The 14,269-nt window shown below is 36.2% G+C and overlaps 1 protein-coding gene across 26 annotated transcripts in view; it reads right to left on the reverse strand.

Moving 5' to 3' along the window:
- Window positions 1-14,269, reverse strand: part of MAGI1 (membrane associated guanylate kinase, WW and PDZ domain containing 1) — a 525,907-nt gene that overhangs the window by 45,139 nt on the left and 466,499 nt on the right. For all 26 annotated transcript variants that reach the window (XR_015695875.1, XM_087708837.1, XM_087708839.1 and 23 more), the window contains one exon: window positions 11,316-11,532. Coding sequence is in view for 25 of the 26 variants with exons in the window: in XM_087708837.1 (XP_087564963.1) it covers window positions 11,316-11,532 (217 nt within the window). In the remaining variant the exon portion in view is untranslated. The remainder of the gene's footprint in view (window positions 1-11,315; window positions 11,533-14,269) is intronic.

Genomic DNA, 14,269 nt, shown 5'->3' on the forward strand with positions numbered 1-14,269 from the left:
TTGAAATTGACCCAAGATTACTGACCATATAACGGTGATTTAGACTTTAATAATATAAAATCCATCTTAGTGGTCTCACAAGGACTATTTGTATTAGCATACATATGTTAATAAACATTATAAAATATGGCATTTCCTTGAACAATATTATACAGATTTTTACCGCAACATTTTTATTTTCAGCTCTGTTTGAAAATAATGGGAGTGTTTGTATTTGATCAATTTACATACCCTACAGTTCACAAGTGGAATGATTTTGCACTGCTATTGATATCTGCAGGTTGGTTACTGAGTGTTCTGAGTCATAAATTACATTCAATTGCACTTTTTTGGTCATTACTTTTGCATGCTTCTGATTGGAACAGAAACCATCCCTTAGTCTAATGGTTGACAGCAAAATACCAAATTCATGGTTAGAAGCATATATTACATTGCTACCTAAAGAGGAGGCAGACCTTACGCAAATTAAGAACTGTAGACCAATCTCCTTGCTAAACTCAGACTATAAGTTATTTGCATCTATACTGGCAGAGAGACTTAAAAATATTTAAATCCACCCAGATCAAAATGGTTTTCTACCAAAGAGACAAATTAAGGATAATATAAGAATAATTTTAGACACCTTGGAATACTATGAGGCTCATTCTGAAAAGCAAATGGCCTTGATGTTTCTTGATGCGCAGAAGGCTTTTGATAATGTGAACTGGTGATTCATGATACAACAAATGGAACAAATGAACTTTGGTAAGACTTTTATTCAAGCTATACAAACGGTATATCACAAGCAAACAGCTAAGATAATGATAAATGGAGAATTGACAGACCCTATTGAAATAAAGAGAGGTACGAGACAAGGCTGCCTGTTATCACCATTACTTTTTGTCTTAACACTAGAATCTTAAATAGAAGGGTCAGAGAAGAGGAAGAAATAAAGGGAATGACTATTAAAAAAGAAGAATATAAATTGCAAGCGTTTGCAGATGATTTAGTTTTCATTCTCGAGGAGCCACTTGAATCTGCACCTAAATTGATAGAAAGAATTGAGGAGTATGGAAAAGTAGCAGGCTTGAAAATAAATAAAGATCTTGACAAAGAACATATCATCAAAACAAAAAGAAGAATTGGCGGAAATCTTGGAGATGCAACTTACGAACAAGGTCAAATATTTGGAGATCTCTTTAACAGCTAGATGTAGTACTTTCAAAGAGGATAACTATTTTAGATTGAAGCAACAAATCGCAATGGACTTGATGAAATGGGAAAATCTACAATTATCAATGATTGGGAGAATCTCAACAATTAAAATGAACATTTTACCTAGAATCTTATACTTGTTCCAGACAATCCCAATTAGGTTGGGGAAAGACTATTTTGAAGATCTCAATAAAATGGTTTTGAAATTTATATGGCAGGGGGAAAAAGCAAGAATAAGACTTAAAGTGTTGCTAAAACAAGAGGAGGGTTGGCTTACCTGACTGGGAGCTATATTACCAGGCAACAAGTCTGATGTGGATTAAGGAATGGATAATGTTAAGAAATGTTAGGCTTTTGAACTTAGAGGGTCACAACTTGCTGCTGGGGTGGCATGCATTCTTACGGTATAAGGGAACCAAAGCACATGGTTACTTTAGAAGACATTATATAAGAGAGGCTTTGTTATTAAACTGGGAGAAGGTTAAGAAATTACATTATTTAAAAATTCCGGTCTGGATATCAACCATTGAAGCCTTCTCATATTCAATAATATACTAAAAGGTACAAACAGTTAGATATGCTGAACTATTAAATACAGAGGGTGAACTTAAATCCATTCAAGATTTGAAACAGGAAAGAATCAAAATTAATCGGTATTCATATGTGCAAATACATTCTAGATACAATGAAGATAAAAAAATGGAGGGTTTTTATGATAAAATGACTGAATTGGATAAAATCTTAACAGGTACTGATTAAAAAGTAATTAGAAAACTTTATAGCTACCTATTAGAGGTGAAGCTACAGGAAGAACAAGTTAAAGAAACTTGGGGGGGGAAATTTTGGGCATGGGATTGATCTAGAGAAATGGCAACAACTGTGGACTCAAAACTATAAAATAACAATGTCAACTGCATATAAAGAGAATTTGTATAAGATGTTTTACAGGTGGCACTTATCCCCAACGAGAATAGCAAGAATGTCTAAGAACAAATCCGAAAAATGCTGGAAATATCATCAGATGCCGAGCTCATACTACCACATGTGGTGGACTTGTACTGAAGCTAAAAGATATTGGACTAAAATTCACATGTGGTTGGAGAAAATGATACATAAACACATAGACTTAAACCCAGAACTTTTCTTATTGGGAATCATACCAGAAACATACAATAAAGACTTGAAATATTTGATTGTAAATGTTTTAACAGCTGCTAGAATTGTATTTGCAAAAAATTGGAAAAATGAGAAAAACAGGAGGAAACTATTCGGAAGATAATGGAATGTGCCAAAATGAGTAGACTTACATTTGAAATTAGAGAACAGGAGGATGAGCAATTTTATAAGGTATGGGATTTGTTTTACCAATGGTTGGATAAAAAAACCTGGAAATGAAATTGCTTATTAATGTACTACCAGAAAGTTATAGTCATTGTTATGAAAGTATTTTTTGCTATGAAATAGAGTGTTTGATCAAATGATATATAAAGGACAATAATGCATTCAATGTATGAGAGTGGGATGATTTGAATCCTATGTATAATTGTATTAACTATGTTATACTGGAAAGAGTTTTGTTAAATGGACTAATGATGTTTTGTTAAATGGACTAATGATGATGTAATGAATAATTGATACATATATGAATTTAAATGTTCAATAACTACTTGGATTAGCAATGGGAAACTATTTCTGGGGTTGAATATGCCATGCTATAAGTATTGTATACTCTATGGATGATTAATATTAGTGGTAACTTGAAAACATAATGCTCAATGATAATGATGTATTTAGTTATGCTTGATGGATAACCAGTGATCTTATTTTTAATTGTAAAAACTGATGCACAAAAGTTTGTAACCAAGCGACATGCTTGACGAAACTGAGGAAAGTTTTTTGTATGTGTTCTTTTGTTTTTGTTGGTTTTAAAAATAAAAAATAAATAAAAAAGAAACCATCCCTTAGTCTTATGAAAAGCATACTGAAACATATCCTGCTGTCTTGACTGACTGATTGACTGATTGAAAAGGTAAAGGTTCCCCTGCACATGCGTGCTAGTCATTTCCGGCTCTAGGGGTAGTGCTCATCTCTGTTTCTAAGCCGAAGAACCGGCACTGGCCAAAGACATCTCCATGGTCATGTGGCTGGCATCTCTAAATGCCAAAGGGACAAAGAGTGCTGTTACCTTTCCACCAAAATGGTCCCTATTTTTCTACTTGCATATTTATGTGCTTTTGAACTGCTAGGTTGGCAGAAGCTGGGACAAGTAATGGGAGGTCTCCCCGTTACACGGCGCTAGGGATTCGAACTGCTGAATTGCCGACCTTCTGATCGACAAGCTCAGTATCTCAGCCACCAAGCCACGCCTCCCTTGATTGACTGTAAACACAGTTAATATTGTAAATGATGTACCTATGGATTTATATGATACTATAGTTACTTTAAATGTATCTGGATATACTTTTCAAATCACTGATGCTTCCAGTTACTCAGAAAAATAGTATCACCACCATCTTCTAATATTACCACATACTTGGTGGACCTGTCACATACGTGTTGGATCTAAGATAGGATCCAGGTTCAAATTTCAAGAGACGGAACTTCATTTAAAACACCCAAAAGACCATCTGGAATGTACAGGGTATTTCAGAATTGATCAATGGTGAACACTACTTTATTAAGCATTTCTAAATAAAGATCAAAATTCCATTAACTGCAGATTCTTTAAATTAGCAGACGATTGGACTACATTTTTGAGGTCCATTTATATTTCTATGACCTGAATCTTCTGCTAATTCTTATTTCTGTTACCTTATGTATTGTTTTAATCTGTATGTTTGATTATTTTATATTTGAGCACTTTTTCTAAAAAAATATAGCCAATGCGTTTTGATTAAATGCTTTAAAATAAGCCACTTAGTCTTTAATGTAGGTAGAGTAAAGGATGACTGAATTTCATTGAGGAAATAAGGAAGGCATTGCATTGCTAATGGTAGAAATTTTATGATTGAAGGAATGGACACCAGCAACACAGTAAGAAGTACTGTTTTGATTTGATTTGCACTATTACTACTTATTAATATTTTTTATTTGAGTATGCAAGGACATAGGTTGGAAGCAATCAATGTTTTAATTCCAAATTTCTTGTGAAGCCATTTTGGTATTCTTGAGAACTCCACTTTTAAGATTTCTAGCCAAAGTATCAATTTCTCCAACAGCAACTCCAATCAGTGTCATACAAGATGGTGGGGACTTGATGCTCTGTTAGCTTTGTTGTTTTCTTGCAGACGTTTCATTAGCAAACTAGTTAACATAATCAGTGCTAATAGGAAGTGAAGTTAGCTCTCATTCTATAATCTAATGGCTTTTCCAATTAGTGTTGGTGGGAGTGGTCTTGGTGGTTCCTTGATTGAAATGTTTACTGTTGCTTACTTTACTTGTTTGGGGTATTGTCTGCTTCTTGATTGTTGGGTCTAATGTTAATCTGGTGTTAATCTATGCTCATCTGGGTATTGATTGCTGGTGAGGATGTGTTTTGGTCTTTCTGTTTCCTTTTTGGCTGCCTCTTGAATGGCATGTAGATGTTGTTTATGTCAATATGCTAGTTGATTGCAAATCTGTCTGAATTCCAGGTTTCCAGGAATTCTCAATGGTTCTAGACTTGGCTTGGTCTAAAATGCTCATAGATCCCCAGTTAAACCTATGGTTTATCGTGAAATTAATTTTCATCATGTCTTCTGACTGCTTAGTTGATGTTCATGGATGTGTTCTGCCAATCTTCTGCAGAGACATGGGAAGTTTCACGGAGTTTCATTTTTAAAAAGGCTGTGTATTTGTGCAGCATCAGCCAGTGAAGACATTTGGACACTTTTTTTTTATGGCTGCAAATTGTACTCTGCAGAAAGGGCTGGTTCCTTAGATTCTTAGGAGCCATAATGGTGGAGTGGTTAAAATGCAGTATTGCAGGCTAACTCTGCTCACTGCCAGGAGTTCAATCCTGATTGGCTCAAGCCTTCCTTGACTCAGCCTTCCAAGGCCAGTAAAATGAGGACCCAGATTGTTTTGGGGGGGGGGGTGTATTCTGACTCTAAACTGCTTAGAGACTGCTATAAAGCATTACGGAATGGTATATGTAACACTAGAAATTCAAGTTTGTCCAAGTGCTATTGCTATTTAAAAACTAAAAAAAATGCAGAGGCAGCCAGGAGAAACGGTCTTACCTCATGCAGGGAATGAACCTGCATATCATTAGTAAGATGTACACTTTATTTCAAAGGCCACTTCAAAGAGGACAGAATTAGATCAGTTTGGGGTTAACTGCAGGGGTGGCAACTTACTATGAACATGTCCTATTGTTTTCTTTGTATCTACTTGTATATTTGTATTAGTTTTATTGATTTAGTCATTTGATATGGTCAAATGAGTAAATCAATACAGATTGTATTGTATTGTATTCTGTTTTGTTCTGTTCTGTTCCCTTTAAGACAAATAAGGATTTGCACAGATTTGCTGAAATATCTCTGTGATTAAATCCTCCATCACCAGCTACCTGAACATCAGAAGCAGCCTGCTTTGTGAAATGCAGGAGGATTTTAGCAGTCTGCACACACACACAGTGCTCTGGAGAAATAGGCTATTTTTATTCTGAAAGATTAAGATACTATTGGTATCTCTGACTCAAGTTAGTAGAAGTCTAGGAGTAAAAATAATGCCAGGGAACACTAAAAAATCAAGTTTGTTCCATCCTGGGAGAATAGATTCATTTACCTGTGTAGCGCAAAGTATATTTTAAGAAAATTCACCTCTCATTGCCAAGACAGATTTGAAATATCCAGGTAGGTTTTCCGGATGGCTTATGCAAAGGCTATGCCCACTGTTCTAACTCACACTATATACATTTCTTATTCAAAATATTCTTTTAAGCAATGTTGGGGCACAAGGGAATCACCTACATTTTTTTGGGGTGGCTTAGAATTGTTTTCTGACCTCAGGAAATACACATACACACAAACATAGTCACAAATTGAGAACTGGTTAAAGGAAAGCCTGGGAACCAAACAGGTTTCTAAGCAATAAAAATTGTTCTGTGCCTAAAGTATGGCAAAATTTGGATGGTAATCCACATAAGGGGTGGACCATCAGCTCACTGACAGAATGTACACCTCAGACTGTCTGCCCAAGGAGGGGCTGCAAAAGGTGAGTTTCACAAGCAGTCCACTCTTGTTTGCATTTGTGGGATGAATCAAAATGAGTAGTTACTAGTTAGCCGCCCATCAGATCTTGTATGAACCAAAGTCCCCAAAACAGATTTTGTTGTTTGGTGGTATAAACGGTATTGTTGTGGGATATAAGCTGTTCCAAGTAATTGCAATTGACTGCAATTAAGATGTTCCAGATGTTCAGATTGGATTGGGCATTTTAATCTATCTATCGAGTCCTTCCCAAGAACCTGGGATAGGCAGATGTGGATGTTTGATAGTGTTACAGATATCATCACATGATGTAAACTGTTCTAAGTAAAGTTGCCTTTTGCAATTGACTGATGGTGAATTTGACAATGCTGATGGTGCTCAAATTGGTTTGAGTTTGTACTCATTGGACTTATTACTATTGGTATTATTAGTACCATCATCATCATCATCATCATCATCATCATCATGTGACAATTCTACCATTGGAAAACCTGAAGGACTAGATTAAAGACAGATAATCATGAAGAAAATCTAAATGGTCACTAAGAATCAACATCAACCTGATAACATATAATTGCTCAATCAGGATTAAAATATCTAAAGTTATTATCTCGCTTCTATTTCCCTTATAATCTTATAATATTCAGTAATATTCTTTATTATGTTGGTTTTTATTGTAAATGTTTCTTCATACATTATTTGTTAAAATGCAAAATATTTTAAAGTGAAGGATAATTCTGCTCAAAGATTTAAATTTCTCAAATAATGTTCAGTTGGGAAAAGTCACTTAAAATGGCAAATAACAGCAACATTGAAATAACAATAAATTTAATATTTCAAGGAATAAAGTGCTAACGTTTTTTAAAAATGTTATTACATTTTGAAAAGCAAATATAATGTTAAAATATGCATGAGATAAAACCCTATGCAAGTGTCAACGGTCATACAATTTACAGCACTTCCACAGGCTGCTTTTGTTCAACCCGTCTGGAACAATATTACTATGAGAAATCCCCTTTAATCCATCTACCAGCCTTTGAGGTACTGATGTGCAAGAAAATACTCTTGCATTGTTAAAAGTCTCAGTAGGCATTAATATCCTAAGAGAATTTGATTTTGAAAATACTTTCAAAACCCCTTTCTTTCTGGGGAAGCATGGAGTCTGAAGAAGTCAAGTCTGGAGGAAGGAAGGGCCACACTTAGTCATCTATGAACTGGATAAACCTATGTATGAATATTTTGTCTTTCATTATATACTTTATATATAAAGTATATTTATAAGGTAAAGGTAAAGGTTCCCCTCGACATATGTGCTAGTCGTTCCTGACTCTAGGGGGTGGTGCTCATCTCCATCTCAAAGCCGAAGAGCCAGCGCTATCTGAAGACGTCTCCGTGGTCATGTGGCGGGCATGACTAAATGCCAAACGTGCACAGAGCGCTGTTGCCTTCCCACCAAAGGTGGTTCCTATTTTTCTACTTGCATTTTTACATACTTTCGAACTGGTAGGTTGGCAAAAGCTGGGACAAATAACTGGAGTTCACTCTGTTACACAGTGCTAGGGATTTGAACTACCAAACTTTCTGATCAACAAGTTCAGTGTCTTAGCCACTGAGCCACTCGCCATGTATGTATGTATGTATGTATGTATGTATGTATGTATGTATGTATGTATATTTATAGATGACATTATATGTCCTCAGAAGGTGCATCCATCCTGATTTCCTCTGCTTCCATTTACATTACATTTCAAGGAAAAACATCCCTACTTTTTTATTCTTTCCCTCCCTTTTCTTTTAAACGGGGGAATTGTCAGCATCCAAGGAAGTCTTTGAGTAATGGAAAGTTATAGAGCAGGTAACAACAACATAACAGCAGATTCGCTGCGACCTCCAGCAACAAAGAATCCTCCTTGCCCAATATTAAGGAGTCCAAAACTCCTAAAATGCATGTAACTTGTGTTGTCTAAATATGTAGATGGAGAAGTTGAGAAACACACACACACACACACACACACACACACACACAGAGGAGAGAACAGATTGCAGCTGAAACTGTTGAGTTTATTCTAATTAGTAATGAGCTATTTCTAATAACCTGCTTAGCTGGCAGTGTTATAGATAGGTATTGGGAGGGGATCTTCGACAAATGTGGTTAGTGGTTAGGGCACCAGGCTAGAACCAGGCGATGCTGAGTTCTAATCCCATCTTTGGTTGTCGTGGGGAAAATTGGAGGAGGAAGGAGTACTAGATATATCTGCAGGCTTGAGTTATTTATAAAAAAAATAATAAAAGTGGGATAAAAAATAAATAAATAGTAAATGTTACTGCAGGGATGATTGAAGGAGGGAACAGGAGACAAAAACGCCATATAATAGAAGTTGCATGATGAGAATGCAAAAGCATTCACAAATCTTTTTTAGACCAAGCTACATGCTTACATTAAATGTGCAACTAATAAGCCCCCAAATGATAGGGGATAGTTTCTCCTTGTAATCTGCATTAGAATTGTACTGATTTAGAATAGCAGAGTTGTCAATTTCCTTAATATCACACAGGATTATATTCCAGTTTTTCGGTCAACTGCTACCTCCCTTGAGTCATTGTCACTTAAAAATTGTGCAGCCAACCCTGTTACCAGCTTTCTAAGCTAAAAAAAGACAAGATTTCACTCAAGTGAAGGAGGAACAGAAGAAAATCATTTCTTCAAATCTAGAAGGGAATGGTAAATCATAAAGTAGCCCTTTACACAAACCTCCTAGGGCAGATTTTTCTTTGTTCGTATGATTGTTTGGCAACTGGGATTCTTGTCATTGTTTTCCAACAGCATTTCTTGACCCTGGCCACTTGAAGATGTGTGGGCTACAATTCTCAGAGCACCCCAATCATAATGGGCAATTTCTAGAGGGGGAATTATGGGAATTGAAGTCCACACATCTTTAAGTGGCCAAGGTTGAGAAATACTGTTTTATAGGATGAGAAGGCCTAGTCCTGCATTTGCTCTTTTTCTGGCCTAGTGGTAGATAGATCAGATGGCCTCTCCGGGCTCTGAGATTCTTCCTAGAAGGTAGGATTTAACCTTAGTCTTCTGATCATCAGAAACCAATGCTTAACTGTTCCCTACTCTAAAACTTTTGATCATTTTGAGAGGGAGAGGAGATGCTACTAATACGTTGGGTAGACAAAGGAAGGAGGAACCTCACAGGGTCTATAGTCCAGGACAATCTAAGGGGCGGTAAATAAGTTGAACATATTTTTATCCCAGATTTCCAGAATTGAAACACAAAAATAAATTTGTTAATGTTTTATGGAAGATGTACTTTTAAGCTCAGAATAGTATTTGTCATTTTTGGATAAACTTTTGGTCTAGTTCCTAGTATGCAGACATCCACCCACATGTAAAAAAATTAATATACAAGCCCATTATGCTGTTTAGAATTGGTTGTATAGAGAAACGTCCTTTGCCATTCTCTTAGAACAAATATGAGTAATACGATGGGAACAGCCAAGCAATAAAGAGACTTTGGCATTGTTTTAGCCTCAATGTCTCTACAAATACTTTCCTACCCTTCATGCAACACATTCAATCCTGATTTTACTTTAAGTCCATTCAGTTCACCATAGACAATGCAAAATCACAACTCCACATGAACAAATGGCACTTTTTATGTAGGTAGTTTCAAAGCTGCTTTATCCCTAAGTCACTCTTAAATGATAATTCATGCTGTAAAAATGCTATTTTTTAAACAAAAATTCCATTATTTAAAATCCAAAGTATATTCATTGACATCTATTTTTAATTTTATTACTTATTATTTATTCACTTTATTTGTATCACATTCTGTCCCGAGCTATCAATCTCATCATAAAATGATCCATAAACAAAAGAGGGGAAAAAAGAAATGCATTAAAACAGGCAGAATAATAAGCAAACAAAATCCTTTGGAATCAAATCAACCCTCTATTGAATTATTTGTGTACTGACTCTATTAATAACTAAAATAAAAGCTGCTTACTGTATTTATTTGTTTTCTGCATTGATGGAACAATACATAATAATAAAAACAAGCATGGCTTGGCAGAAAGTCACTCAGCCATACATCTGTATATTTTTAAAAAACAAATTTAGGATTACAGCATCTTTGGATTTAAACCTTTGCACTTCAAATAGCCAACTAAGAGATGTTAACCTGACTAATGAAAAACAATGGAGTAATTGAACATACAAGGGCCTGATGCTCCTATCCAAAGGTTCTTTAAGCAAAATACTGTGATGTTCAATTTCAACTAATTCCTTAATGAACCCTTTGCAAGATCAAGGCTTCAGAGCATAAGATTTTGTAGAGATTAGCTACAAACAGGAAAAACTGCCCACTTTTGTCTTTATTAGGAAAGCATTTGGACAATCTATACCAGGGGTGTCAAACTCACAGACCAGATGTGTGACATGCGGGTCACGCCCACTCCTGGTTTAGCGAAGGGGAAAAAAGTCCTGATACATCATGTGACTACGATGTGACGCGAGTTTGACACCCCTGATCTACACAATATATCTCCTTTTAGGAATGGATTCATTTTTAAATGAAAAATAAAAATAAACAGAGACATCCCCCCCCAAGTCATAATATTAAAAATATGTGTCCTTCTTTGCTCACCTTTAAGACCCCAATCTACTTGCAATCTCTTGCAAGTAAGCAATGCTCCTCCAATTACAGATAATTTGCTAATCTTCCTAGTTGCAAAACATTGATTTCTTTCCCCACCCATTTCTAGCCACAGTCAGCCTCCCTTGCTCACATATCCCACTAATGCAATCAAAGGCAAATTTTCAGTCCAAGCAAACGTCTTCCTGAAGTCAGAAGTTGATCATAATGAATATACGCTGCTGTCTAAAGCTGCCATTAGCATAATAATATCTCGCGGCATACTCACGTCGGCTTTCATACATGCTCCTGGACTGGGCCCAGATTTTGAATGGATCTGGCTTCTTCTGCCCTGCGTTGTCCGGCTGGTCTGTCGCTGGTGTTTCAGGAACAGGGTATTCGGGAAGCACCTGAGTGCTGTGAATCGGAGAAGCCGTGTGGGTGCTGTGGTGGCTGGAGACGCTGTGCTGGGAGCTGTTTTGGCTGTCTTTCCGTTCAAGTGGTTGCTGTCCAGGAAGAGTGCCAGAAAAGAAGGAAGAGTAGGGATGGGATGGGGAATCCCGAGAAGGTTAATGATCTGCAAGCAAGCAATTTCCCTTAGCCTCCCCCAGCCCACCCCTAGCTTCAGCACTTCTGCAAGTTCCTAAACAAATATATAAGGGCACTTTGGGGCTTTGGCGATTTCCATTTTTTGCTGAGCGCAGTAAAATTCACCCAATGATAGATAAGACAGAATGACGGAGGAAGAGAAAGTCATCCATCACAAACCACACCGGCATCCCTCCGATACGACACAGACACATCCCCAATCAAGGATTCTATATGGATTAGGGACTCAAAAGAGTTGTCTTCTGCTGAGGACAGCATTTCAAATCCAGGAATAGGAACAAGGAATGGATCCTTTCAGATAGATTCAAACAGTTTCTCTTTGGTACGTACAATGAGTCAGAGTGACTCTTTTTCATTCCCCCTTAGATACTATACACAGCACAAGCCGACACACAAAGTTTCTTTTGCCATCATAACAAAGTTGAGGCTTGTACTCAAACATAGTTTTTTTTCCTCAGATAAGAAAAATGGCTACCAGAAATTAAATCTGAAAGATGCAATATTTCTTGTTTTGGATTCTTAATCTGCTTTTCGGCAGGAAAACTTGTCTACCTTACTTTTAATAAACCCCTGAACAGAATCAACACATATAAGAGACAGAATCAGGCACAACAGTCCAATGTTCCTCTCGAAGGTTAGATATCTAAAATCAAAGTTGCTTTGAATTCTTACAATGGTACAAAAGCAGAATTCTTTACCAACTGATATCCATTAGTCTCTAGTACAAAATGTAAAGGGTCGTATACTGAATTCTCTTTCAATTCTGATATCTTACAATAGATTGTTAAACATGGGACAAAAAAAAAATCCAGTGTGGGAATTAGATTGGCATCTATAATTTATTACAACGTTTAGGTTCAGTGAAATGAAATTTACAGAAGAGATTCTCATTCTATATAAATGATAATGCCAAAACAATATGAGCATAAATGACATCAACTTCAGGGGAACAAAGCAGTGTGTGCAACTATGCGGATTCTATTTATCTCCCATACATCAGCAGCCATGACAGCTCAAAATCAATATACATTATAATAACCCAGGCCTGGAATAATGTTCTGTTTCTACTGTATGTAAGAATATTCCAACGCATCACAAATATGAAACAAATCTCAAAATAATGCTTGAAACCAAATCAAACCAAATGTCCAAACTCTGAAAATCATTATCCTCTTATTTGAAGTATCTCTGATAGCTAGAATATTTGGATTATTTTCTACGTCATGTTGCTTGTGGTATCGAAAGCATGTTGTTGAGTAAGGACACTTTCTTTAAGTCCAATACATTTGGGCAACACAAATAACAATAAAAGAGATAAGACAATGGTTTTCAAAGGAGCTTGTCTGCTCATGCTAATCTTTTCACTGAAAGTATCAGAGAACTCCAAATGACAGTCTAGAAACACTGAATTAATCTATCAATGCCAATTATTTTCATATGCTTCAAAGCACAATTTTATAACATCATCACTAACATGAAATATAAAGGAAAACAGACAGAACAACTAAATTGTAGCTCTTACATCTTAGTACAAAAATATCTTTAAAAAGCCAAACCACATTGAAACAACATGACTATGTTGAAAAATATCTCTTTTAGCATGCTTCTTTGATGGAAAAACTGCAATGGTATCTTCCACTTAATCCCATCTATATCAACTTCAGCCTTCTAGTGGAAGCTGTAGCCAGATAGTCTTTCTCCCTACTATCTCTTTCCCCCAAAATCTGACTTATGACACCCCGTTGTAGACAAAACTGATTGGCTGCTTGTTTTTCTCAACTGATTGACAGCAAGAAAATACTGTTAGAGTTCCAAACTGTTACATCTCTAAGGTAGAATTTCTACCGCAGTGTGTGTCCTTGCTGATTAGGATCATGATTCCAACTGAGGAAGAGACTATAATACAATTATGAAAAATTATGCCAGCGAGAACCTGCCAAAAAGAATAGGGAATGTGAGCAAGCAGGAGAAAATGTAATTATGGAGTTGGATACTACAATCTGGAGCTACCTAAGCTCACTTCATTATCAGAAATATTCAGTGCTCCAAAAAGCTTTGTCTGAAATATGTAGCGTATTTAAAAGAAAAGTTTTAGAAGCACTTTTCAATAGCATTTCATAAATAATGTATTCATTGATTATTGTAACAGCATTTTTATATCACTGACATCCCTGGCAGTTGATTTAAAAAAAAAACCTAATATAAACCCATAGAAACAATGCTAAAAAAGACATAATCCCCACATCAAAACAGTGACATCTATTACTACAGATAGTTGTGATTTATGACCATGACGGGGACTATTATTTCTGTGGCTAAGCCAAGGCAGTTGTTAAATGAGTCACAACCAATTTTTCAACCTTTTTTAAAACACGCTTGTTAGGTAAATCACTGCAGTTAAATGAATCATGTAGTCATTCAGTGAATCATGCAGTCATTAAGTGAATCCAGCTTCCCTCCATTGATTGTTGCTTGCCAGTACTTGGTTGGGAATGGTAATCACATGGCCCTGGCATGGTGCAACCATCATAAATATATGCCAGTTTCCAGTTGTCCAATTTTGAGCACAAGACAATGGGGATGCTGCAACAGTCATTCAGTGGGAAGTCTGGACATGTCACTTTTTTCAGTGCC

This window comes from Thamnophis sirtalis, unplaced genomic scaffold, assembly GCF_051295495.1.
Source record: "Thamnophis sirtalis isolate CommonGarterSnake01/CBP01778 unplaced genomic scaffold, rThaSir2_p1.2 scaffold_3, whole genome shotgun sequence".
NCBI classification, from domain to species: domain Eukaryota; kingdom Metazoa; phylum Chordata; class Lepidosauria; order Squamata; family Natricidae; genus Thamnophis; species Thamnophis sirtalis.